Below are 21,899 nucleotides of genomic sequence, written 5' to 3' on the forward strand. Positions count from 1 at the left end.
ACTGGAGGATTGAACAGAACTTAAAGGTGACTGTAGTCTGTGCCATGCCCTTGGCACCGACAGCGTCTTGCCAAACAGAGTGAGGAAGCCCTGCACAACATATAGCAAGTATGGTCCTGAACTTGCGATAATTGACAAACCGAATGGAAGTGCGCCCGTACCAGGACCTGGACGTGTACTGAAAGATCTATCAGCAGGTCGCATAATCACTACTACATAGTGAGACTCTGACCTGTGACCATGAGAGGGTTACACCGTGACCGGTCTGAGGTAGCTTGCAGAGCTGTTTCAGTGTTTGTAGTGAGCATGTGGAAGCCCACGTACACAGCAGAGTCGTGGATGAGAAGAGCGGACGAGGTAGATGTCGAAAGGCAAAAAGGCTTCAGTCGGCAAAACTCGGTCACCATTGGTGGTCAGTTGGTGGTCACGTACTTTTTAGTACTTAGCACTATGTCGATCATCATTCTGCTTTCACACCTTCCAGAGTGACAAACGCACCCAAATCTCAACATCGACGAGGAGTCGTATGACCTTTTGGTTCTCCTTGAAGGTGGTATTGCATCGATGGCACTCTAAATGGCTGTCCCGACGAACACGTCCAGTTGGTAGATCTCAGCCTGAAATCCGTGAGTGCAGCTTCCACCAGTGCGATATCTCCAGAAGCTGATCACAATGGCGTACGATGATCCTTAGCTAGTACCGTGGTCAATGTCGATACCAGATGGCGCAGAGTGGGGTCATTCTCGACACCTCTCCCGATAGAACTCTGGGAGAAGGTGATCGACCGTTTGGCATTATCCATTGAAGTCGATGGCCCGGGAGTGCTAAGGAGATGTGCCAGGGTGTGCCGGGGATGGTACCCGCGATCTGCCTTTCACCTCCGCCAGAACGTCCAGCTCGAACACAGGCAGCTCGTCTACAGGGTAGCAAATTTACTGGACGAGTGTCCCAGGATGCGCGACAATGTGAAGACCGTAACTCTCAACGGCACAATCGGCCTTCTCGGAGTGTTCGCTATGCGAATGGCGGGGAAGCTGCTCGTAGTTGAAGAGCTTATCGTTCAAGACCGGTCTGCACGCTATATTGAATGGGTCCCCGCGCTGTTGCACAATCAAGTTTTCCTCCACATAAGTGCCACGTTTGGCTCGGTCACCAGCCTCAAACTCTTTTGTGTCACCTTTCCTTCTGCAATGATTTTTCAGCGGCTCATCTACGCTCTACGCTCCCTTACCCACCTTGCGTGCGCCTGGGTGGGGTTCAAAGACGTACAGAAACGACCTGCCTTCCTACCTCCAGAGGGTGGACATCTTTTATCCCTCAGTCTCCGATATTGTTATGACGTTGTCAAATTCTTGGTGGAATCACCCATCATTTCGACCGTCAAACATGTCGAATTGCTCGATTATCGCCACGCAGAGCTGAGTGGGTCTATCCAGCGGCTTTTGGAAGCAGTCGGCGAATCACTAATGAGTATCCACATTCGCCCTGACCGAGATGTGATGCGTTCGAAGGGTACGTCGCATGTTAACTGTATTGCCCCGCATGCGCTTATGCCACTGTCAAGAATTCCCGTTGAACCTCAAGCGTTGCAGCAACATACAAATGCTATTGCTCGACTTGGATAGTGCACACCTATCAAGGCAATCTGACTGGCTAGTTTCTCTCTTTGCCGAAACATTGCCTTCGATGCTTCAGCAAATAACTATAACATTTACTGAGACGGTTGCATTTGAAACGCGCCAGTTCCGTGACGTTATCAGCACCCTATATGATGTTCTCAGCGGAGATTTTGGAAAGCCAATCGATGATGTCCTGTGTGGGCTTCGGTTTACTAAACTCCGTGTCATTACCTTTCAATTACGGATTATGTGCTACCGTGACTGGTCCCAGGGCTCGCAGTGGTGGCTCAGGCAGGTACCGGAAGAGAAAGGGTGGCAACAGCACATTGTATCACGATTTCCTAAGTTGCACGCACAAGGGATTGTTCGGTGAGTGCAAAATTGATTCTCCTTCGCTTGGCTAATTCCTGCCACTAAAACAGAACTCCAGTAAGCATAGAACTTCCATAGGTGCATCAAACGCACGAAGCTATATATAATATATTCGCGGTATTCTAGAATGATCGGATTCGTTCACATGCCGGAGATCCCGAAGGTCAGGTAAAGCCCTTCAACGATCTTAAGCAACAAACTAGGAAACCATTCACTACGCGTGCCTGAAAATGAATTTTACTTGTATTCATGACGAGGTTAGGTTCGGAACCAGCAGCGAATCAGGCTGCCAATACGAGCGAGGATCCGGTATCATTTCTAAGAATTGCCACTACATATTACCAACAACTGGGTCCACGAACGACGTGTGCGTTGCTGACAGGAGGATACCGTTGTCGTGGCTTTGAAACTTGAAATTTAAGTAACACCCACTAATCAGCTTGAAGGAACTATACACAAATGTCTGCGTGCAACATTTTGATCCTGCCCAAAACTGGCTACATATTTTACTGTGCAAATGGTGGCGAATGTACATTGATAAGTATGCCATTGAGGGGTCGGCCTTACTCCAGCTACGATGACTACATAGACACACAAATGTGAGTTATTATAAGTTAACCAGAGAATTGCCAGGCACTAAACCTACATCATCGTCATGAACCATTGTAGTGAGGTCAGGAAACAGCATGTGAATAGCGCTACCTATAATAACTGGAGTCCTTATGCCATACGCAAAGCGCGCAGTCATTGGATGTCCACCTGCTATATATATGCCACGTACTGGAGAATTCCACGCTCTCGTATTTTCAGCAGTCTGGACGAGAAAAACTCTCGCCAAATGTGCTCGGAGGGGATTTTCTCGATATGTCCTGCGTTCAGTCCTATAACCAGCTCAAATGATACTTTGTTCAAAACCTTATATTGAAGTCGAGAAGATAGAAGTTGGTCAACCTGTGCACAGGCAACGGTGTGATCGTCGTCAGATAGCATGTCGATTAACTCGTCTTCAGCTTTATCTCTGAAGTAAATAATCTTCACTTCACGAAGTTTTGATGGCGGAGCGTGAGCAAGCCACATGTCTGCCTGTCCAAGAGGACGACGGTCAAGCCACAGGGTCAATGTCTCCAAGTTGATAGCGGCAGAGAAGTCCACAGTTAGAACTGGCAAATAGAGGCGTAAATATAGCATTGCTCGTGCCCTAGTGCTCCACTTACGGTCAGGGGGCGAGACAGCAGTTGATAGCAATGGCATTGAAAGGACGGTGATTGATGAGAGCGATACTGCGGCAGAGTCAAGCAATCTTTGAAAGGTGCTAAGATCAAGCGGCGGCTCGCATTCGACCAACAGCATGATGTGCTGTAGATGAGTGGCCACCGAGGCCGAGACAATAAATTCAAATATGTCTTTAGTTGCCGCATACTCCTGACTTATATCGCTTCCTCCATTCAGAATATTTAAGGAAGTAAGTGATGGACGCCCAGTTGAACGAATAAACCCCGGCCTGAATCCTGGTCTTTTGAAGTTTACATCTATGCATGTGAGCGACAGCAATTGGGGGAGTGAGCAAATGAACCGCCCAAACACGGCTACCGTCGGAAATACGATGTCAGAAAGGAGGATATTAGTGACGGTCTCGAACGTAGCGCTGACATGCAGGAAGATGTGTGGATGAAGCCGTCCTGGAGACCATTCACAGTTCGAGATTACGAGCCCATCGACCTTTGGTAGTCTTCCCGCCAGACACGCTGAAAATGTCCCGAGTACTTCAATATTATTGTGTATGGAGACGCGCCTCACGGCATTTCTGAAATGTTCTTTGCGCTCCATCATCTTCACGATATTGTAAACGGCTTTCTTGTTGTCAAATGAAACACGTCGCAGAGCATGGAAGCGAGTGCGATGGTACCACGCCCGGCAAACTTGTCCGTATGTCCACATATCCTCTCCTACTAGATCGAGTGGGTCTAGATGATCGATTATGTGTTCCCATATTTCGACTGGAAGTTGTATTAGTGCCCCGACGGAGATCTTAATGCGCGGTGGTTGCGACTCTGCATGGCTGCCATCTACTCCACATGTGATCTCGTATGATTTTGTATTTTGACTATCTGTGTGGTCGTGTATAATCAGTAGAATCATATTCACTCATAATACTCACCCTCGCCCGGGATTGGGGAATGAGTCTCCTGCTGCTCACCCGGTTCATCATTGGAATGCTTCTCGTGCTCGGAAAAGGACGAGTTGATGGATATGCATGATGTAGCCATATAGACTGTGGAGTCAGCACAGAGAGGGCGAGGGCAGCAATGCGATTGGGAGTCTTACTATGAGCCCTAGCGGCTATCGGCCGCAAACCTCGCAATTCCTAAGTATGGGCACGATGTAAACACTCCGATCAAACTCTGATAGCAATATGAGTGCTAGGAGCCTCAGGCCTCAGGCCTAAGTACTGAGCGGCGAGTGTGGTCTCTACCATAAGTTCAGATCGAGTAAACCGGGCGAGGCGATGGAGAGACCCTCGAGATACCTCGACACCGATGAATACGACGACAAAGCTTTTGTTGATTGTCAAACAAGTAGACAATACAATCAAATCAAGTGCTACAGCCTCGAGCTCAGACACGGTACGTACACACTGCACAGATTTACTGGTCAGTAATGCAGAAAGTGTAGAACGCTAGGGGCCATAGCCTCGACCGGGCGAGCGTAGGGTCAAAATGCTCATGCCATCGTATATAGAAGAATCAATAAGTGAGAGTAATGGTCCACGTTGTCTGCAAGGGAAAGCTGGCTGGTGAAACTCAGCCACTGGCAACGTTTCTACCCTGTGCGAGACTGGATATATACATTACTGTGCGAGCCAGACAACGCACCTACATGTCCGGATTCAATGGTTACTTGACAACAGCAATGATATAGGGAACTAAATCGTGTGCGTTCAGCAACTGTCCGACTGCTAGAATGATTCAAATTAAATCAATAAAAGTGATGATCTATCCCTGAATTCTGTCGCATGGAGTCCTTGCCAGCGCCGACAAATACAACGAGAAAGCATCGTCAAAGCCCTACAGAACTGCACCGGACCTGGGTTTAATGACAAAACGAGTAATATTGGACAATACGATCCGACCAAGTGCAGCAGCCTCCGAGTCTCAGAAAGATACCTACCAGCCATGCAACCAAAGAATGTAGAATGGTCAGGGACCCTAGTCGTGACAGGGTTGAGTAAACCAGAGGTCGCTCGCCATGATGCGTACGGTCAAGAATGCTCGTCCCAGTCAGTCGCTGAGAGCAACGGTCCACGATGTCCAAGCAAAATTGCTGGTGAATCTCGATCATGATATATGGCGGTGTCTGTTCCTCCTTATAAAGTGTATAACCACTCGCTCTAAAAGCGGGACGGATCAATTGACGATGGACGGACTGCAACCGGGCAGTTGCTTCCAAGGTGCATAGCGATCCACACGACGTCGTTCTCATCAGGATGTAATGCTTTCCGCGCGGTCATAGGTGATGCAGCAGATCCGAACCAAGATGAACATTGCTGAAGAGAAGCAGACTGATCGGGGACCATAGCCAATCCGCAGAATCCCTGGCGAGCAATGATGAGATCCTACGATTGATTATCTTAGCTTAAAAGCAGCATATAGGAAGGATAAGCAGGCACACACACGCCGGTCTCTCAAGACGGGTCATTGGTCACCCACTTTCCATGATCTCGACGGTCACCGCGGGTCTAGATGATTGAGTGCAGACAATCAGCCTGTGGCGACTAACCGAGCTCAGCTCGTCTACTCACCGGAGGACACCTCGTGCATGCAGTCTCGGAAGTCTGGACGCGAGCATCCTTGTCCAGGAGTGCCGATCCGGGACACGGGCGAGCTCTGTACGCTCGACGAAGGCTTGGAACATGAAAGTGACTGTCTTGAGCGCGCCGTACTGAGATCCGGACAAAATCGCGTCGAGCTCAGCACAGTTGCGTTCGTCGAGCATGCCGTAGTGAACCTCTGGCGGAACGTCATCGAGATTGTACCGGCGAACCTTGATTTCGATCTCACGGAGCTTGGACGATGGTGTCTTGGATATGACAGCAACTAGCCAGGCCAGGTCCCGGATGCGGAGCTGAACTGTCAGAGAGGTGAGGGATGTGCAGAGCCCGAGGTCTAGAGGAAAATCTGGGAGGACCGGAAATCAGCAGACGTCGATGCGTTAGGAATTTAAAGAGATGCAGCGCACCACTCCACGCGACCGCGTCTTGTGGGGGACGAATGTACAGGGAGGAGAGCGACGCCCCTGCAGCGCTCACTAACCTCTGGCAGGCGGTACTTTGGTCTAAATCGTCAAGAAGTAGCCGAACGTGGTGGAGCCCGGTTGCGATCGAGGTCGCGACGAGAAAATCCATCACTTCATCACACTCCCAGAGATCAATGTTAGTCAGCGCGAGTCCATCGCGCGGACGGACAGCGCCCGGCGCGAACACAGGGACTTTGAATTCTAGCAGGGAGCATTCGAGCGAGGAGAGACAGGGAAGCGCACACACGAGGCGTCCGAAGACGCTGACGGAGGGGAAGGAGACGTCGCCGAGCACGAGACGGATGACGGAGGCGAACGCTGCGCGGATATGAAAGAATATTTGGGGGTGAAGCTGCCCGGGCTTCCAGTCGCACCGCCGGAGACAGAGAGTTTCCACGCGAGGCAGCTTCTGTGCCATGCACGCAGAGAATGGACCCAAGACGTCGATGGTCTTCCAGATTGTCACCGTTTTTACGGAATTTCGGCGACTCTCATCACCGCCCATTATTTTGACGAGACGGTACACTTGTTTTCGGGTGTTATCATGGAACCCAATGGCCTGCCGCGTGTAGAAACTGCATCGCGTATACCAGGCCTTGCAGACTGTTCCGTATGTCCATAGGGTGTGCGTTTCGTATTCGAACCAACCTGCAACGAGGTGGTCGATTATCTGCTCCCAGACTTCTACAGGGAGCCGCACCCCAAAGCTGCGGACGGCAAGATGTGTATCGTCGCCTATACTTGACGTTTGACGCACGTCAAAAGACGATGTTGAGCGCACTCACTAGAAATATTCGCAGCCGTAGTCTCCTGCTGCAGTGATGCACCTCCCAATGGCTCATGGACCCCAAAATCGGATTGTGTGACGGATATATGCACCATTGACATAGCGCTCGGAGAGTAGGGAACGGGATCAAACGTGTCAAAGTTCTCCATCCTCATTGTTGGTCTTTAACGCCAGTACAATAAGCGCTACACAGCCCTGATGCCGTGTAGTCGTCAATCATCTCTCCCACAAAGAGACAAGTCATCATTGCAATTGGGGATCCTGAGACCCTCATCTGTATGAACTTATCCGCTGATGAGACTCGTGTGTTCCGCGCTCTTAAATGCAGTATGAGGAGAGCGTATATGGTGCGAGAAAATACATACCGGGGTGCTTTGACAATTGGGGAAAGCACGTAAGTACTGCTGCGGACGTTATCGCTGCATGGGCACCGTGCAGTGGAATTTGGTACGTAAAAATCACTGATCCAGTATTATTCACTCACCCGCCGCTTCGTGAATATAAAGATAAATTCAGTGTAAATTCGAGGGTGAAGATTTTCGCTGCCGCTGAACAGATAAGGGCTGCAGGTAGTGGTTGAGGCCCAGGTCTGGAACCATGGTAAGTCCAGCAAGAGGCATGATATAAGAGGCGACGTTCCTGAGATCAATCGGTGGTGGTGACAAATCAGAATCATGCCGAACGACGAGGAAATCGATAGACTCGCAGCCCAGTCGGACTTAGGACGCGTTCCTACCGTTTTTGCTGATGCCTCTTGAGTAAAGGAGATTGTGAATGCGAAAACGAAGAACGTGTTCTAACGGAGGAGCTGCTTCCGCAAAAGTCAAGGCGGCTGGGTACGAGCCTGGGGAATCGAGTGTCGAGAGACGCATCTGGTGTTTTATGATGCTGATGCTGCTTCATTCCGATCCAACAGGCGATCCAGATGGATTTCAGACAGGACTGGTCCTGGTGGAAGACCGACTACGGGGCGTCTGCGAGCGGTGCGGACGCTTTCACAGTTTCATTAATTAAAGCAGCTTTGCAGCGAGCTCAGAGCAGCATCACAAAAAACCAGCGGTGCGACGCATACCCCGGCTTGGGCTGCCCAGAACACATGTTGGACTGCCAAGGATCAGATCTTCAGAACCAGGGATAGGGAGCCTATGAGTGTCGCGCCATATGTCATCATATCGGCGGCAGGTCGATTGGGGGTGCATACTGCCGCATCGCCGAATATCCGCACGAGTGTGGCAGAAAGGCGGGTGGCCGATCACGACGGGGGGCGCACCGCGCTCAGTGCGGACCCGTCGCTCCCGCGTACCACCATCATCGTCTGTGAGTGCACGTAGGACCTCTGCTGAACCGGCGCGCGACAGCCTGACCATCATTGCAGGAGCTCGACCACGGTCTGCTGCGCCCAGTTCGATATGAGATGCGAAGGACACCGCACTGGCCACTACTAAGTCGGGCCATGTTATCGCGTTCACAACGGCCAAGTCCGCTGGACAGGGGCTCTCTTCGAACGTATGTCACCATATCCGCATCACGCGCCCTGCACTCGTTGGGCTATTCGCTCGCATTTCCTCTCGGAGGATTGTTAGGAGCGGTGGGTGCTCCTCCAAGCCCGAATGCCGGCGCCGAAAAATTGCTCCCGGCAAACAAGTGTTCTAATGTAACTCAATGTAACCGCCTTTGTCCTCTGCCGGTTCTCTGATGCGCGGCCTGCTGTTCGCGTCCGGCACTTCATTAGCTCGAAATTCGCAGTTTGGGGTCTTGACATGCTGCCAGCGTGACCCACCTCGCCCCTATTGCCATAGGGCTGTGGACGTTTCACGCCGTAAATTCGTGCCCTGTGTTGGTGCCCCCCTCGTCCATCTCGACTCCGCCTTGGACCATCTTTAAAGGCTAAAGTGACTGAAAGGGTTGCACGATACGACTCTTCACACGACTCATCATGGTGCGTCCAGTCTTCCATCTCGTTATGAGGTCCTTCGCATTGACCGCTTGCCCAGCCACCTCAATTCCTGCCGATTGAATTTATCATTGTCGGCGCTGGCGTAGCCGGCCTGACTGCTGCCTGTGCACTGAGCAGGGTAGGACATCGAGTAACGGTGCTGGAGAAGGAAGACAACTTCCAAGAGGTAGGGGCATGTACCTCCGGTGCATATAGCCAGTGTAACTCAAACGGTTTCAACCCCACGAGATACAGCGAAATTATGGGGGCGGCTGCAGACTCGCTCCCAACATGATCAAAGTGTTCTACCAGTGGGGTCTAGAGGAAGATTTTAGAAAGATCAGCATGGTCGGTCAACATATGGCCCTCACTCGTTGTGAGTATCTACTTCATCTGTGTGCCCGTATATACTGATATCAGATCGAGCGCATTTCGTCAGATGACACAGGCAAGGTCGCCTTATCTGGAGGATGGGGAGAGGGATTCGAAGTCGGCGGGGTGGGTGAGTTCGTACAGATGCACGTACGTCGTCTGCACATTACATTACCACATGGTTATAACGGGGCCGTCTCCAGTTTGCAGACTTCCGCAAACTCCTATATGAATCGGCACTGAAATTTGGAGCCAAAATTCGCACGAAAGTGATGGTAGAATCCCTGTCGCCTGAAGCCGCCAAACCTTGCGTAACGCTTGCGTCTGGCGAGAAACTCTACGCTGACGTTTTGATTGGCGCCGACGGCCTTTGCTCGATATCTCGCGCAACAATGCTAGGCGATGCGGACAGGATGACCAGAAAAAAACTGGTACTGTTCAAGTAAGTGTATTGACATGTGCGGGCCTTGGTCCATTGCTGATGACGGGGTATCTACCTAGCGCATTAATCGCGCGAGAGCCCATGATGGCGGACCCAGACTTGAGGAGCATGCTAACAGACAATGTAAGGCTGCGTAGATGACTGCGAGTTCGTGTATTGATGCGCCATCAGCAGTACAGTAAGTTCATACTCTGGTTTGGTGGTGGCCGCGGTGCGTCAGGGTTCGCCACGGTGCGTGCGCTCACGTCTAGAAGTCGCTGAGACCGCTGATCGAGAGGTCGAAGAGGAGCAATGAGTATTGCTTGCAGGTATTCGCGCGGGACAACGACTACCCGTTTCCCGTCTCTACTGTCGACAAGCAGGAACTTATTGGCGCATTGGGGCCGTGCGAGCTGCGGTGCGTCTGCCCGTGTTAATGCAGTGTCCGTGCTTGTCTTATTCGTCTAATGCAGGTTGCGCAAGCTGGCGGAAATGGCCCATAACGTGATAGCGGTGCCCATCATCGACCAGCCGCATCTCGAAGACTGGCTGCACAAGGACGGCCGCTTTCTCGTGATCGGCGAGGCTGCACATCCGCTTACAGTCAGTCGCACCGTGTATTCGCGCTCCCCACACACTGACCGAGGCCGACTTGTGCACAGACGGGCTCCACATACACTGCCGGATTGGCGGCGGGGGATGGAATGATGCTCGGCAGGCTGTTCTCGCATCTTCACGAGCCGGAACAGATCACGCCGTTCCTGACTGCGGTCGAGGAGCAAAGACAGCAGCGCATCGCGCGCGCGCTCGAAATTCAGAACACGAATCCGGTGGCGATGTCGATGCCTGCGGGCGTCGAGGACAACAAGCAGTCCCTTGCGGTCGCGGAGCAGATTGAGCGCATGAGCGAGAGCGAGTACAACGAGCTCGCGGACGAGGTGCGTGCATTGTTCCGTCCTACTGGGGGTGCAGTGTATCGATCCGGGTGAATTCCTAGGCGCTGCGGGCGGTTTTCGCATATGATCCAGAGGAGGAGGCGGACGACTGGTGGATGCAGTGGGGGATACTGCAGGAGCGTTCGGTGAAGATCGTTCCGGTCACGTTCGAGACGATAACAGTGGTCGAAGAAAACGAGCAAGTGTGACAGCCTGGCAACGCGGTCTCGAGCGTTGTGCTACTCCATCTGTATCATTTAGAGGCGTTTTTGCCCAGCTATACCCTGTCGTCTGCTATGCATGCTTTGATGGTTTGTTTAAATTGACGCAGGCGCGTATGCGCGTGTAATCAATAGAGGGCATATAATGTGAATGGGTTTTGATGTCGATTGGGCTACTTATTATTCAATCGTGTTGAACGAGGACGCTCTAAAATTATTTACACCGCAATGTTTGTCGCATTGTGTAGGAAAATTGCCACTTCACCTTTTCCAAGAATTCTGCCGTCGTCGTGTCACCAATTAATTACCATCATTATGATTGAGTGTTGCGGGCGACAAGGTTGCCTTTGGACGCCGAAGCACCATGACCAAGTCGTCCCTGTCACAGGCTGTAGATGTTGTTCTCTTATGTACTGTCTAGCATCCACTAACCACTGCTACTGATGATGTAACGTCGTTTATCTAGTAAGTTGCGGGTGATTGGGCGTTGTCCGCCTCGTAGCAGAGACTACAATGTATGCCCAGTAAGTACTGACATCGGCATCTCGTGCCTACGCAACTTCAAGTTTTTTTGCCCTCTCGATAGAAGTAGCCCAGTCGTATTAGTTCCAAGTATGTGTACGGACCGGTTATCACCGCGTCTTAGCACATTCGGTTGCTTGTTGCGGTATATAAATGCTGATTTCATCATCATCATCGATATCGCAGATAACTTATTTACGTAAGTAGCCGCTGGTTCTCATACTTTCCAATCACACTGTTGCTCTCGCCTCTCTTCACCAATACTACATGGCTATACCACCCACGTCTGCTTACTTATCCACTTCGGGGCACGAGGGAATTTCGCAGGATGAACCGGGCGAGCCTGACCTGGTTAGTGAGGGTGAGTACTATGAATAAAAGATGATTCTAGTATATCTTCATGACCACACAGATGGCAGAGGAATGCGCTCATTTGACATCACACGTGAGGCAGCTATCGTTTCCGCAGAGCCTCGACATCCACACTTTGAGACTCCTACCGAAATGTCGATACAGCTTCCAGTCGAAATTTGGGAGCGTATAATCGACCATCTGGGAGAACGGTTCGACCCAGGAGAGGATATGTGGACATATGGATTAGTCTGCCGGGCGTGGTACCATCGCACTCGCTTCCATGCTCTACGACACGTTTCGCTCACCAGCAAGAAAGCCGCTTACAGCCTTGTGAAGATGATGGAGCGCAATGCGTATTTCAGAAGTGCCGTGAGGCGCATTTCCATCCACGACAATATTGACGTACTCGGGACAATATCAGCATGTCTGGCGAGGAGACTACCAAAGGCAGATGCACTTCGAATCTACAGCTGTGAATGGTCTCCAGGACGACTTCACCCTCACATATTTATGCATATCAGGGCTACGTTCGAGACCGTCACCAGCGTCTTCCTTGCCGACGTCGCATTTCCGACCACAGCCGTGTTTGGGAGGCTCATTTGCTCTCTCCCTCAATTGTCGGCGTTCACGTGTATGAACGTGACATTCAAGAGACCAGGTTTCAGGCCAGGCTTTATAAGTCCGATGGGGCGTCCGTCGCTTACTTCCCTCAATATCCTGAATGGTGAGGACGATGACAGTCGGGAGCATGCGGCAATTAAAGATATACTTGAATTTGTTGTCTCGGCCTCGATGGTAACTCATTTGCGGCATATCGGGCTGTTTGGATGCGAGTCACTCAATCCTAGTGTCTCTCAAAGACTAGTTGACTCTGCTGCAGCGTCGCTCTTGTCGATCTATGTTGTATCGGCACCACTGTCATCAACCTCCCCTGATTGTATGTGCAGCACCGCGACACGGGTGATCTTAGATACTGACGTCTCTAATCGCCAGTTTTGACTTTAGACTTTTCTGCTGCCATAAATTTGGAGACCCTCACACTGTGGCTTGACGACTGTCATCTTGAACGAGCAGCCGAGTGCCTGGCTCGGGCTTTGCCATCAAAACTTCGTGAAGTCAAGGTTGTTCGCTTCGTGGATGAAGCTGAAGACGACTTAATCGACAAGCTATTTGACGACCACCATGTCGCTGCCTACACGCGCATTGATCAACTTCTATCTGGACCTCAGTATAAGGTTTTGAACGAAGTTTCCTTTGAGCTGGTTATAGATGTAGACGCAAGTGATATGGATGAAATTCCCTCCGAGCGCATTTGGCACGAGTTGTTCTCGCCCAGACTGCCAAGATTACGGGAGCGTGGAGTTCTCCAGTACGTGACTTAGATATAGCATTTAGATGTCTAATAACTAGCTACACTTTTTGTGTGTGGCACAGGACTGCGGTCATCATTGACAGCCGTAGCAACATGTTTCTTCCCGACGTCATGTGACTATGATGAAGGCTCTCGGGCGATTGCTCAACCAAATCAGTATGAGAAGTCGCTTTCGGTGACTACCAGTAAGTACGTACCGGGTCGTAGTAATATGTAAAAATGTATTAATCTAATAACGTACGATAACAGAGAAACGTCTTTCGGAATTCCTAGCCAGAAAAAGACGTAGGAAGATTCACATTGACTACTCACTATATACTCTATCACAGCTGTCCAATCACTCGCATATGTTGCGCCGTGTAGACTGTCACCTGGTACAGTTGATGGATAGCAGATAGCGATCAACGCCATGATGAAAAGCAATTCTTCCTCAAAGTCACTACAGCACATTGATTTTCACTGCAGGCAGCACAATTGTACATATTTGACTAGTAGTATAGTAGAAGCTGATATGAATCAGTATAGTCAGACTAATATCGTATCAATTGACGAGATGCGTATGTGAACATACCAGATCAAAAGACAAGTGGCAGGGCCAGAAGTTTCATACAATTGGCTTATAGTAGCCACTTCCGCCCTGTACCCATCGATCCTCAGTGACAATTTGTGTTCTACAAGAATAATAAATTGTCCTGGTCCGACGTCAGTCAAGTAACCGATCTCACCGGAGCCTTTCCTGCGCACACAGGTGCGGAAATCGCAATGAAATGCATTGCCACCAGTCATGTTCAGACGGTATAAGGCTAGGAACATCGACATGTAGGCGAGCTTCAAGCATAAGCGTGAAGGTGATTGCACGGAATTTAGTGAAACGTGAATGAGATAAGAGCTGATCAACTTTGACATAAACATCATCACGAAAGACAGAGAGGACTTGCGCAAGCGTCACATCTCTGCTAAAATCGACAAGTTCTACGATGACGGTTATAGATACTTCACGGAGCTTCGAAGGGGAAATCCCCGAGAGTAAATGATGCAAAGAATCCGGATCTTCAGTGGGAAAGCGCGACGTGAACTCAAAGACTTCCAGATGTGGATTATGTCCAAGATGAATCTTAGACCCTAGAACGCAGCTTGTCATTAGTTACATGAGAATCTTCACTGTAGGTGCTTACCCGTTAAAAATTTTGCGTACGGGTCAGGATGAAGATGAACACTCAAAAGGGATTCTCCGACACCTTCCAGGAGTTGCTGGATGCGATCAAAACGCATATCTTCGTCTTGGATATCCTCAAGAGTCAAGCGTTTAAGTCCATGACTTATAGATGTCGTGAGCAGAAATGGGATCGTGTCAGAGCCCAAGCCACTTAAATGGACTTCTGTGATAGCATTATGTTTAGGTGGTGTAGCCCGACCATCGGCACGGAAAGTGAGCCACTGGCATTGGAGATACGTCAAGTTTGGTAGTGCGCAGACCAGCCGTCCAAATACGACGACAGACGGAAACGTCACCCACTTGAGAGACAGGCGAGTAATCGAGGTAAAAGTGGCGAGGAACATTGGCACGTCAGCGTGCATGAGTCCAGACTTCCATTCTGTTGGACCACGGATACCAATCATCTGTAGAGAAGGCAATTTCCGGACCATCATCGTCGCGAATAGGCCCATCGCGTCCATTCGATCGAAATGAACAAGATGGATAGCGTTCTGGAGGTAGCGATGTTTGCGAATCATCTTCGCAATACCAGAAACCTGGCCCTTGTCGTGCATCCGTACATTCCGGTAAAGATGAAAACGACACCTGGGTTCCCATGCCCGACAAACGGTGGCAAATCTGTTCAAAGCGTCATCCGTGCCCGATGATATTCCGTGAATGTCTTCTGCTAGAAAGTCGATGACGCGCTCCCAGATCTCGATGGGAAGTTGCACAGAATGAGATTGGGTAGGACCTCGAAGATGTCGCATCACGGCGGAGCCTGCCAGGTCTGAAATACAAAAGACACATGTTGAATGATATCCACACTAATGATCTAGAGAGCTCACTGAATATCAGAGTGCATATGGCCACATAAAGGTATATCCCTACATCGTAAATGTCAGCTATTTTATTCCATGCCCACCTGCAGTGAGTCCACCATTGAGATGACATCACGGCCAGGCTCTACTATGAACAGTCAAAAAAGGATATGTGTAAGGCTTTTGCGACAAGACTACCGGAGAGCTAGCTCAGCAGTAAGTAGTATGAATCGTGATAACAAGTCGTTCCACTGGCAGCTCTGAGCTAGTAGCGTTGAGCAATGACGTCGAAACTAATATGGATGCCGGCGCACTGCAGAGCTCTCCCAAAGTCGTTGTAGTAGAACAGTAAGTATTGATTTCCTGTACACAGTTGGGATTTTGAGGCCTTAGGACTTGTTGGCGCGCACTTTCAATTGGGCCACGATGCGTGGCGGCAGTGCGCATGGCACTGCAGTGGCCCGAGGGAGTTGCGATCAACGACGGCATGTGACCACGACGCGTCGGTACATCACGATGGCGCGTCTTAAGAAGTGAAGTGACATATCTGTTGCCTCTAAATTCTGCGAAATAACACCAATCTTGCTATGGAAATTCAACGAGAAGATCCAACTCGGATATCGGTAGACTCTCTACCAGCCTGGCTGCGTATAAAGGCGAATTACACCAGAGCCGCAATCGCAGCCCTCGATGAAGAGCTGGTGACAAACGGTCAGATACAGGAACGCGATGCTCTACTCAAGCACTTGTATAATGTATGTTGCTTGCATTATATCTCATTTAAAACTCATGCACACCCCAGTTTATAGACAAAACCTTTGATATTACGCGACCGAACTTGCGTATAAATGGTCGCAATTTTGAGGAGGTCGACATCAGCGAACAAGGTCAGAATTATGACCAGTCGGCGAATCATCACTGACAGGATAGCAGAAGAGGAACCATTCGACGAAGGTTTCGACAGGCACATCTGGTCACTTGCAGAGCAGAGCTTAAAATGGGACCGAGAGATTGCAACAAAGCGGCGCGAGCATCCAACCAAAGTTGAGGAGCTCATGCAAGAACTTTTGGAACGTCAGCGCGAGTTGGAAGACGAACCATATGAAGGGTCTTCTACGGAGGGACAATTGGACCATGATGATGATGCAGGTATGTCCGCTCACATCAGTGAATGCTACCTCCGATAATAGATCTGTGGACTTCGTAGGCTTGAACCACATGCTCGAGAATGTGGGCGAAGTTGCTATAAAGATTAATGCTATACACGCAGAGCTGAAACAGGTAGGAGATCTAACAGCGGTACTTTTCCATCTGCTAACATCTATGATTCAGTCGGTTGCTTCGCAGCTCGAACGATCTCAGAGGGTTCAAGAAGTCGCAGATGAAATGAAAGCCCTGAAGCCCTAGGTTCAGTGTACATGATACATTTCCAACTGTAACTTACATGTAGTGCTATCATACGGGACTGACATCGTCGGCATCATTGTCGACTGTCGGATCTCTCATGTAGGGGAGACTGAGATTTGGGAATACAACAGATGCAGAGCACGAACAAATACAGCGGAAACATCAGCTATGAACCGCGAAAGCCTCCTCGGCCACCTCTTCCTCCACCTCTTCCCCAGCCTGGAGCGCCCCTACCACCGCCGCGCCCCCGATCAAAGCCACCTCTTGAACCACCTCGCCCTCCTCTACTTCCACCACGTTGGAATCCCCTGCCGCCCGGCGCACCGCGTCCTCGTCCTCCAGGAGCACCACGACCACCGCGACCACGCTCTGCAGCGTGTCAATCAGCATTGACCTAACACCAGAGAAACAGGACATACTTGTAACACCTACAGCTCGAGACATAAGCATGGTGATACTGAGAGGACAGAGAAAAAACACACCTCCGGCAGCTTTCGGTTTCGGCAGAAAGCGCTCAATAGGTAGCAGCTTATCACCTGCAATATACACTTTATCGCCCTTTTTGAAGCTACTCGCGACCATCCCGGCGTCCATTTTAACGGAAAAGTAAACTTCGTTGATGGGTCCCAAAATTTCGTCTACTCGTCCAATGACGGACTTGTTCTGCAGGTAAATCGGCGCGTTGAAATATGGCACCTTTTCTGGCATGACAGAAGAACACAGCATTTCATCTTCCACCGCGTGTATGAACGAGCCCATTTCTGAAATGATTCACGCAGTTAACTCGCCAATGCACAGAACCCGCAACCGGCACCTCACCAAGGACCGCGTCTGGAGGACCGGTATCGCGCTGTGTAAAGCCTCCTCTACCGCCTCCTCTACCGCCCCCGCCTCCACGGCCTAGCATGTAGTGAATGACTGCAAAATACAAATGCAAAGACGTCAACTCACCACCACCTCGACCGCCAAATCCTCCTCCTCCTCTACCGCCGCGATTCATTAGGCTACAACTGATTTCGAGCAAGAAACTTTATAGACAAGTCACGAGAGAAGATATCGTTACGAGACCTAGACTAGAAGTTGCCTTGAGGTTAATTGTAGAATGCGTACATTGCAGAAGTCGCACATATTTTCGGGTGGCGGGGCGGAAATTCCCACGATGGACTTTCTCTTCGACCGTCCAGCTGTGATCGACTGCTCGCTTTCTCTACACGATGCTGCAGACGACAAAGACGACATTATACTTCCAGAAGAGCTCTTGAATGCTCTGAAAAGACCAGGATTTGATGACGAGCCTCGTGTAGCCGTCTCTATTACTCGCAAAGCGACTTCAAATGGATCAAGTCTAAAGTCGTTGGTTGCGTGGGCCGTTTTCGATGTCAACGTATGTTAATGTTCTCTTGTGCGTTTTCCGCCTCGTCATCATATGTGATACTTTAGGCCACTGCCGCTGCCATTCCTAGGTCTTGGCTGGAGCACCATTCTAGTATCTTCCAACAGAGTGACCTGTTGAGCGGCCAGCCTACCCATTTCATCAAGACCGTTCGCCCAGTCGTAGTATCGGAAGCCGTCTTTTCCGCTATGTCGCATGATTCTTATGACTTTGCATTTACCCATAAAACCTCCTTGGAGAGTTGGCTATTCGGCAAGAATGCCATTCTTCGGCAAGGCAGTATATACTCATTTGATGACCAAGATCTTGACGAGCACTCGACGAACGAAGGGGGATGCAATATATATCGCTACCAGCTAGCAATGATGTCTCCTGCATTGCAAGGTTACCTCAAGAGAGGAAGTTCTCGAATTTATATATCTTATTCACCGCATCTCGAAGAGACTCATGCAGCGGCGTCCTCTTATTCTCGCGATTTGGACATGCAGTCTGATGCGAGCTCTTCGGAGCTGGAATTCGAGATTACCGAAGGTTTCCTTGCTGGTTCTATTCTACAACCTGCGCCCAGTGGCATATTGTCTTCGCATTCATATACTTCAGATGTCGCCGACACAGAACTTATCACGGAAAACATTCCAGATGAGAAATCACACATTTGTCTACCTGAATGGCATTCCATAGCCATCCCGTTGGATAGGTTCATCTCTCAACAGGATGATTGTACAATTTATCTTCACGTCTCGGATTTGAGCCATGTCGGAGTATTGGAGGGCGATTGGGTAGGCTCTCGTATCGTAGCTTCTCTGCACGTATGCTTATGAATGGAAGGCTGTGTTGAAATCTAGCAGCGGATCTGCTCAACGATTAGTTCGTGTATGCGTACAGGACCTTGCTATATGTAATCCGTGAGTTTAACAGCACAAGTATTATTTTGCAAAAATATATTCAAGAGTCATTTAGCGGTCGTGTTTCGCTCTCTCCTCAGCTACTCCTGAATACTTTTGGTGGGAATTCAATATCCGAAACTCCAAGCATATTGTTGCGACCAAGCCCATTTGGGTCCCATCGTCCCGCGATCCCCACAGCTCGGTCCGTGACCATAGCGCGCGTTGCATCGCCCTTTTCTACCAATCGAGCATATCAACCTCTATTCCTTCACGCTCTTCAGGAATATTTCAAAAAAAGTACGCGATTGGTAAAGCAGGGAGACGTCATAGGTGTGAAGATCAATACGGACGATATTCATCGTTCTGCCAGCTTCGAGGAAGAGGAAGAAGATTCTGGCGTGGAGGAAGGACCGGATGATCTCGACCACGAGTGAGCATCTCATGTGGCTGTGATTGTATACGAGCTTATTGATTTTATTTGTAAGATACCCAGATTACTCGGACACTGCGAACGAGCTGGTTTACTTCCTCGTTACTAACATCGAGCACAATGTGCTGACTAGCCAGTGTGGCGAAGGATCATTACAAGATATATATGTAGGCGCAACCGTAGGTGAATTAGGATGCTGGATCGATTCCTCCGTGACACGTATGATACAAACGGGTCTGGAGCACTCGAGAGTACCCGATATCAGTCAGTATCTGGGAATAAGTATGTCGTTTATCCTTGAGTATTTTGAACGTCTCTTATATTCGTAGGCAAAGGCACACCGTTTTTAGGATATGGCGGCTCATCATCGCTCCTGACCGCATCAGACAGTCCTTATCAGAAACTGTGTGATCTGGCTTCAGCAGCATTGAGCCGCCATGCTGTAGGCTATCAGCTTCAACTGTCAATCTTGTTACAAGGTGCGCCCGGTGTAGGCAAATATACTGTTGCATCATCCATTTCGCGTCGACTTGGAATGCATTTATGCGAGGTAAGCTTGTTAATTCATATTCAATTTGGCGTATTCATGTTGTCACAGATCGACTGCTACGACGTCGTTGATGACAGTGACGCAAAGACTGAAGGAACTCTCCGAGCGCGCTTCGAAACTGCCGCGTCTTGTTCCCCATCAATACTACTATTGAGACACATCGATGCGTTCTCTCAAACAACTCAAACGCTGGAGCCTGGGAAAGGTAAGCGTGCACTATAAGAACAATGATTCCAATAAACCTGGCCCGTATAGAACCAAGTATCACTAGTGCATTGCAGGAATGCATTGACAGCTTACAGGAGACCTGGAACTTGTCTGGCTTCCCTGTTATTGTTGTCGCAACTACTAATCGGCCAGAACGTGTCCCTCCTCGTATTCTCGCGTGTTTCAAACATGAGATTACTCTTGAGGTATGGACGGCTGTTTCTAGGTAGGTTTGTATGTTTATCGCTCTTACCGATCTCCGCAAAGGTACCTGGAGAAGCAGAAAGACATGAAATATTGGTGTCACTGCTGCAAGATTGTGACCTCGCTCCAGATGTCTCCATTCGCGATTTGGCGGTCGGGACAGCAGCTCTAGTTGCAAGTGATCTCGTCGACCTTGTATGCCGTTCCAAAGCAGCGTCGCTGCAGCGAGCAATGCAGGATCAGTATGTTCATTCTGCCTCTAGCTTGCAACTTCGAGATGAATACTGACTAGCGCGATTTTTTTTTTTACAGGACACGCTCAGTTGCAGATCTTTTCAACGCGGGTATCTCCATGGCGATGGCAGATTTCGAGGCTGCTCTCTCCGAGACAAGAGCATCGTACTCAGAGAGCATAGGGGCGCCAAAGATTCCATCTGTGTCATGGGACGATGTGGGAGGCCTTGCTCATGTCAAAGCAGATATATTGGATACCATCCAATTGCCTTTAGAACATCCAGAGCTGTTTGCAGACGGGCTCAAGAAGCGTTCAGGTTCGTCATGTTGTATATCATGCTCTCGTTTTGAATAACCAGATCATATGTTGTAGGCATTCTACTCTATGGACCTCCCGGCACAGGAAAGACCTTACTCGCCAAAGCGGTAGCCACCTCGTGTGCACTCAACTTCTTCTCTGTCAAGGGCCCAGAACTTCTAAACATGTACATCGGCGAGTCTGAAGCCAATGTGCGAAAGGTCTTCCAGCGCGCCAGGGATGCGCGACCATGCGTGATCTTTTTCGACGAATTGGACTCTGTCGCCCCGAAGCGAGGAAACCATGGCGACTCTGGAGGTGTCATGGATCGCATTGTCAGTCAGCTGCTAGCAGAGCTAGACGGGCTGTCAGGCGGCAAGTCTGGTGCAGATGTTTTCGTCATTGGGGCAACTAATCGACCGGATCTGTTGGACTCTGCTCTTCTTCGGCCTGGAAGGTGCCCCATAAGCTCCATGCAGATTGTAATTCCTACTGATCAATTGCTAGATTCGATCGCATGTTGTATCTTGGTGTCAGCAAGACACATGCCGCGCAGCTCAACATCCTCCAGGCGCTAACCAGAAAATTCAAGTTGCATCCTGACCTTCGCCTAGATCTCATAGCCGAGCGATGTCCCTTCCATTATACTGGTGCCGACTTTTACGCTTTGTGCGCTGATGCGTTGTTAAAAGCGATGTCTAGAAAAGCTGAAGAGCTTGAAGCTACTATTGGTATGTCCTGTGATATTTGCTGTAGCTCATTATGTCTGACATACCTTCAGCGTGGCTGAATAAAATGCAGCCGGGTCCGCAACATCCGTACCCCCTTACACCTCAGTACTACCTTGCTGTAATGGCGACGCCAGCCGAGACACAGGTCCTCGTATCGCAAGAGGATTTTCAAGCCGCACTAGATGAGCTAGTTCCTAGTGTGAGCCAAGCAGAAATGGAGCACTACGCACGCGTTCAAGAGCGTTTCTCCGGACAAACGATCAACGGACTGTAGCAAGGATTGGAGATCGAGCCCTGTTTAGTGCCCAATCTATAGCTCGTGAATAGTCATTACAACA

The 21,899-nt window shown here is 49.8% G+C and overlaps 9 protein-coding genes across 9 annotated transcripts; 5 read left to right on the forward strand and 4 right to left on the reverse strand.

The window, feature by feature from the left end:
• Nucleotides 1-953: 953 nt before the first annotated feature.
• Nucleotides 954-2,069, forward strand: FIBRA_08330 (uncharacterized protein; the record flags this gene model as incomplete). The annotated part of the gene is made up of 3 exons (XM_012329976.1): nucleotides 954-1,512; nucleotides 1,565-1,988; nucleotides 2,042-2,069. 3 exons carry the CDS (start codon nucleotides 954-956, stop codon nucleotides 2,067-2,069), a joined length of 1,011 nt encoding a protein of 336 aa, XP_012185366.1.
• Nucleotides 2,070-2,563: 494 nt separating this feature from the next.
• On the reverse strand, nucleotides 2,564-3,341 carry FIBRA_08331 (uncharacterized protein; the record flags this gene model as incomplete). Its single annotated transcript, XM_012329977.1, has 4 exons — nucleotides 2,564-2,572; nucleotides 2,638-2,710; nucleotides 2,773-3,151; nucleotides 3,206-3,341. The coding sequence occupies 4 exons, from the start codon at nucleotides 3,339-3,341 to the stop codon at nucleotides 2,564-2,566; spliced, it is 597 nt and encodes a 198-aa protein (XP_012185367.1).
• Nucleotides 3,342-5,690: 2,349 nt separating this feature from the next.
• Nucleotides 5,691-7,226, reverse strand: FIBRA_08332 (uncharacterized protein; the record flags this gene model as incomplete). Its single annotated transcript, XM_012329978.1, has 4 exons — nucleotides 5,691-5,727; nucleotides 5,791-6,166; nucleotides 6,228-7,019; nucleotides 7,070-7,226. 4 exons carry the CDS (start codon nucleotides 7,224-7,226, stop codon nucleotides 5,691-5,693), a joined length of 1,362 nt encoding a protein of 453 aa, XP_012185368.1.
• A 2,072-nt stretch (nucleotides 7,227-9,298) lies between these two features.
• Nucleotides 9,299-10,944, forward strand: FIBRA_08333 (uncharacterized protein; the record flags this gene model as incomplete). Its single annotated transcript, XM_012329979.1, has 9 exons — nucleotides 9,299-9,383; nucleotides 9,456-9,529; nucleotides 9,583-9,821; nucleotides 9,881-9,944; nucleotides 9,993-10,052; nucleotides 10,106-10,218; nucleotides 10,274-10,403; nucleotides 10,463-10,738; nucleotides 10,798-10,944. The coding sequence occupies 9 exons, from the start codon at nucleotides 9,299-9,301 to the stop codon at nucleotides 10,942-10,944; spliced, it is 1,188 nt and encodes a 395-aa protein (XP_012185369.1).
• An 801-nt stretch (nucleotides 10,945-11,745) lies between these two features.
• Nucleotides 11,746-13,321, forward strand: FIBRA_08334 (uncharacterized protein; the record flags this gene model as incomplete). The annotated part of the gene is made up of 4 exons (XM_012329980.1): nucleotides 11,746-11,839; nucleotides 11,891-12,769; nucleotides 12,826-13,201; nucleotides 13,267-13,321. The coding sequence occupies 4 exons, from the start codon at nucleotides 11,746-11,748 to the stop codon at nucleotides 13,319-13,321; spliced, it is 1,404 nt and encodes a 467-aa protein (XP_012185370.1).
• Nucleotides 13,322-13,808: 487 nt separating this feature from the next.
• On the reverse strand, nucleotides 13,809-15,169 carry FIBRA_08335 (uncharacterized protein; the record flags this gene model as incomplete). Its single annotated transcript, XM_012329981.1, has 3 exons — nucleotides 13,809-13,875; nucleotides 13,930-14,326; nucleotides 14,380-15,169. 3 exons carry the CDS (start codon nucleotides 15,167-15,169, stop codon nucleotides 13,809-13,811), a joined length of 1,254 nt encoding a protein of 417 aa, XP_012185371.1.
• A 638-nt stretch (nucleotides 15,170-15,807) lies between these two features.
• On the forward strand, nucleotides 15,808-16,627 carry FIBRA_08336 (uncharacterized protein; the record flags this gene model as incomplete). The annotated part of the gene is made up of 5 exons (XM_012329982.1): nucleotides 15,808-15,975; nucleotides 16,023-16,107; nucleotides 16,154-16,369; nucleotides 16,428-16,501; nucleotides 16,553-16,627. The coding sequence occupies 5 exons, from the start codon at nucleotides 15,808-15,810 to the stop codon at nucleotides 16,625-16,627; spliced, it is 618 nt and encodes a 205-aa protein (XP_012185372.1).
• A 162-nt stretch (nucleotides 16,628-16,789) lies between these two features.
• Nucleotides 16,790-17,627, reverse strand: FIBRA_08337 (uncharacterized protein; the record flags this gene model as incomplete). Its single annotated transcript, XM_012329983.1, has 4 exons — nucleotides 16,790-17,055; nucleotides 17,110-17,388; nucleotides 17,447-17,527; nucleotides 17,579-17,627. The coding sequence occupies 4 exons, from the start codon at nucleotides 17,625-17,627 to the stop codon at nucleotides 16,790-16,792; spliced, it is 675 nt and encodes a 224-aa protein (XP_012185373.1).
• Nucleotides 17,628-17,786: 159 nt separating this feature from the next.
• FIBRA_08338 (uncharacterized protein) lies at nucleotides 17,787-21,835 on the forward strand (the record flags this gene model as incomplete). Its single annotated transcript, XM_012329984.1, has 13 exons — nucleotides 17,787-18,011; nucleotides 18,068-18,799; nucleotides 18,849-18,925; nucleotides 18,981-19,337; nucleotides 19,393-19,601; nucleotides 19,667-19,887; nucleotides 19,936-20,092; nucleotides 20,143-20,300; nucleotides 20,362-20,540; nucleotides 20,611-20,849; nucleotides 20,906-21,287; nucleotides 21,338-21,561; nucleotides 21,612-21,835. The coding sequence occupies 13 exons, from the start codon at nucleotides 17,787-17,789 to the stop codon at nucleotides 21,833-21,835; spliced, it is 3,384 nt and encodes a 1,127-aa protein (XP_012185374.1).
• Nucleotides 21,836-21,899: the final 64 nt, after the last annotated feature.

This window comes from Fibroporia radiculosa (genome assembly GCF_000313525.1).
Source record: "Fibroporia radiculosa TFFH 294 genomic supercontigs, scaffold80812, whole genome shotgun sequence".
Lineage (NCBI taxonomy): Eukaryota > Fungi > Basidiomycota > Agaricomycetes > Polyporales > Fibroporiaceae > Fibroporia > Fibroporia radiculosa.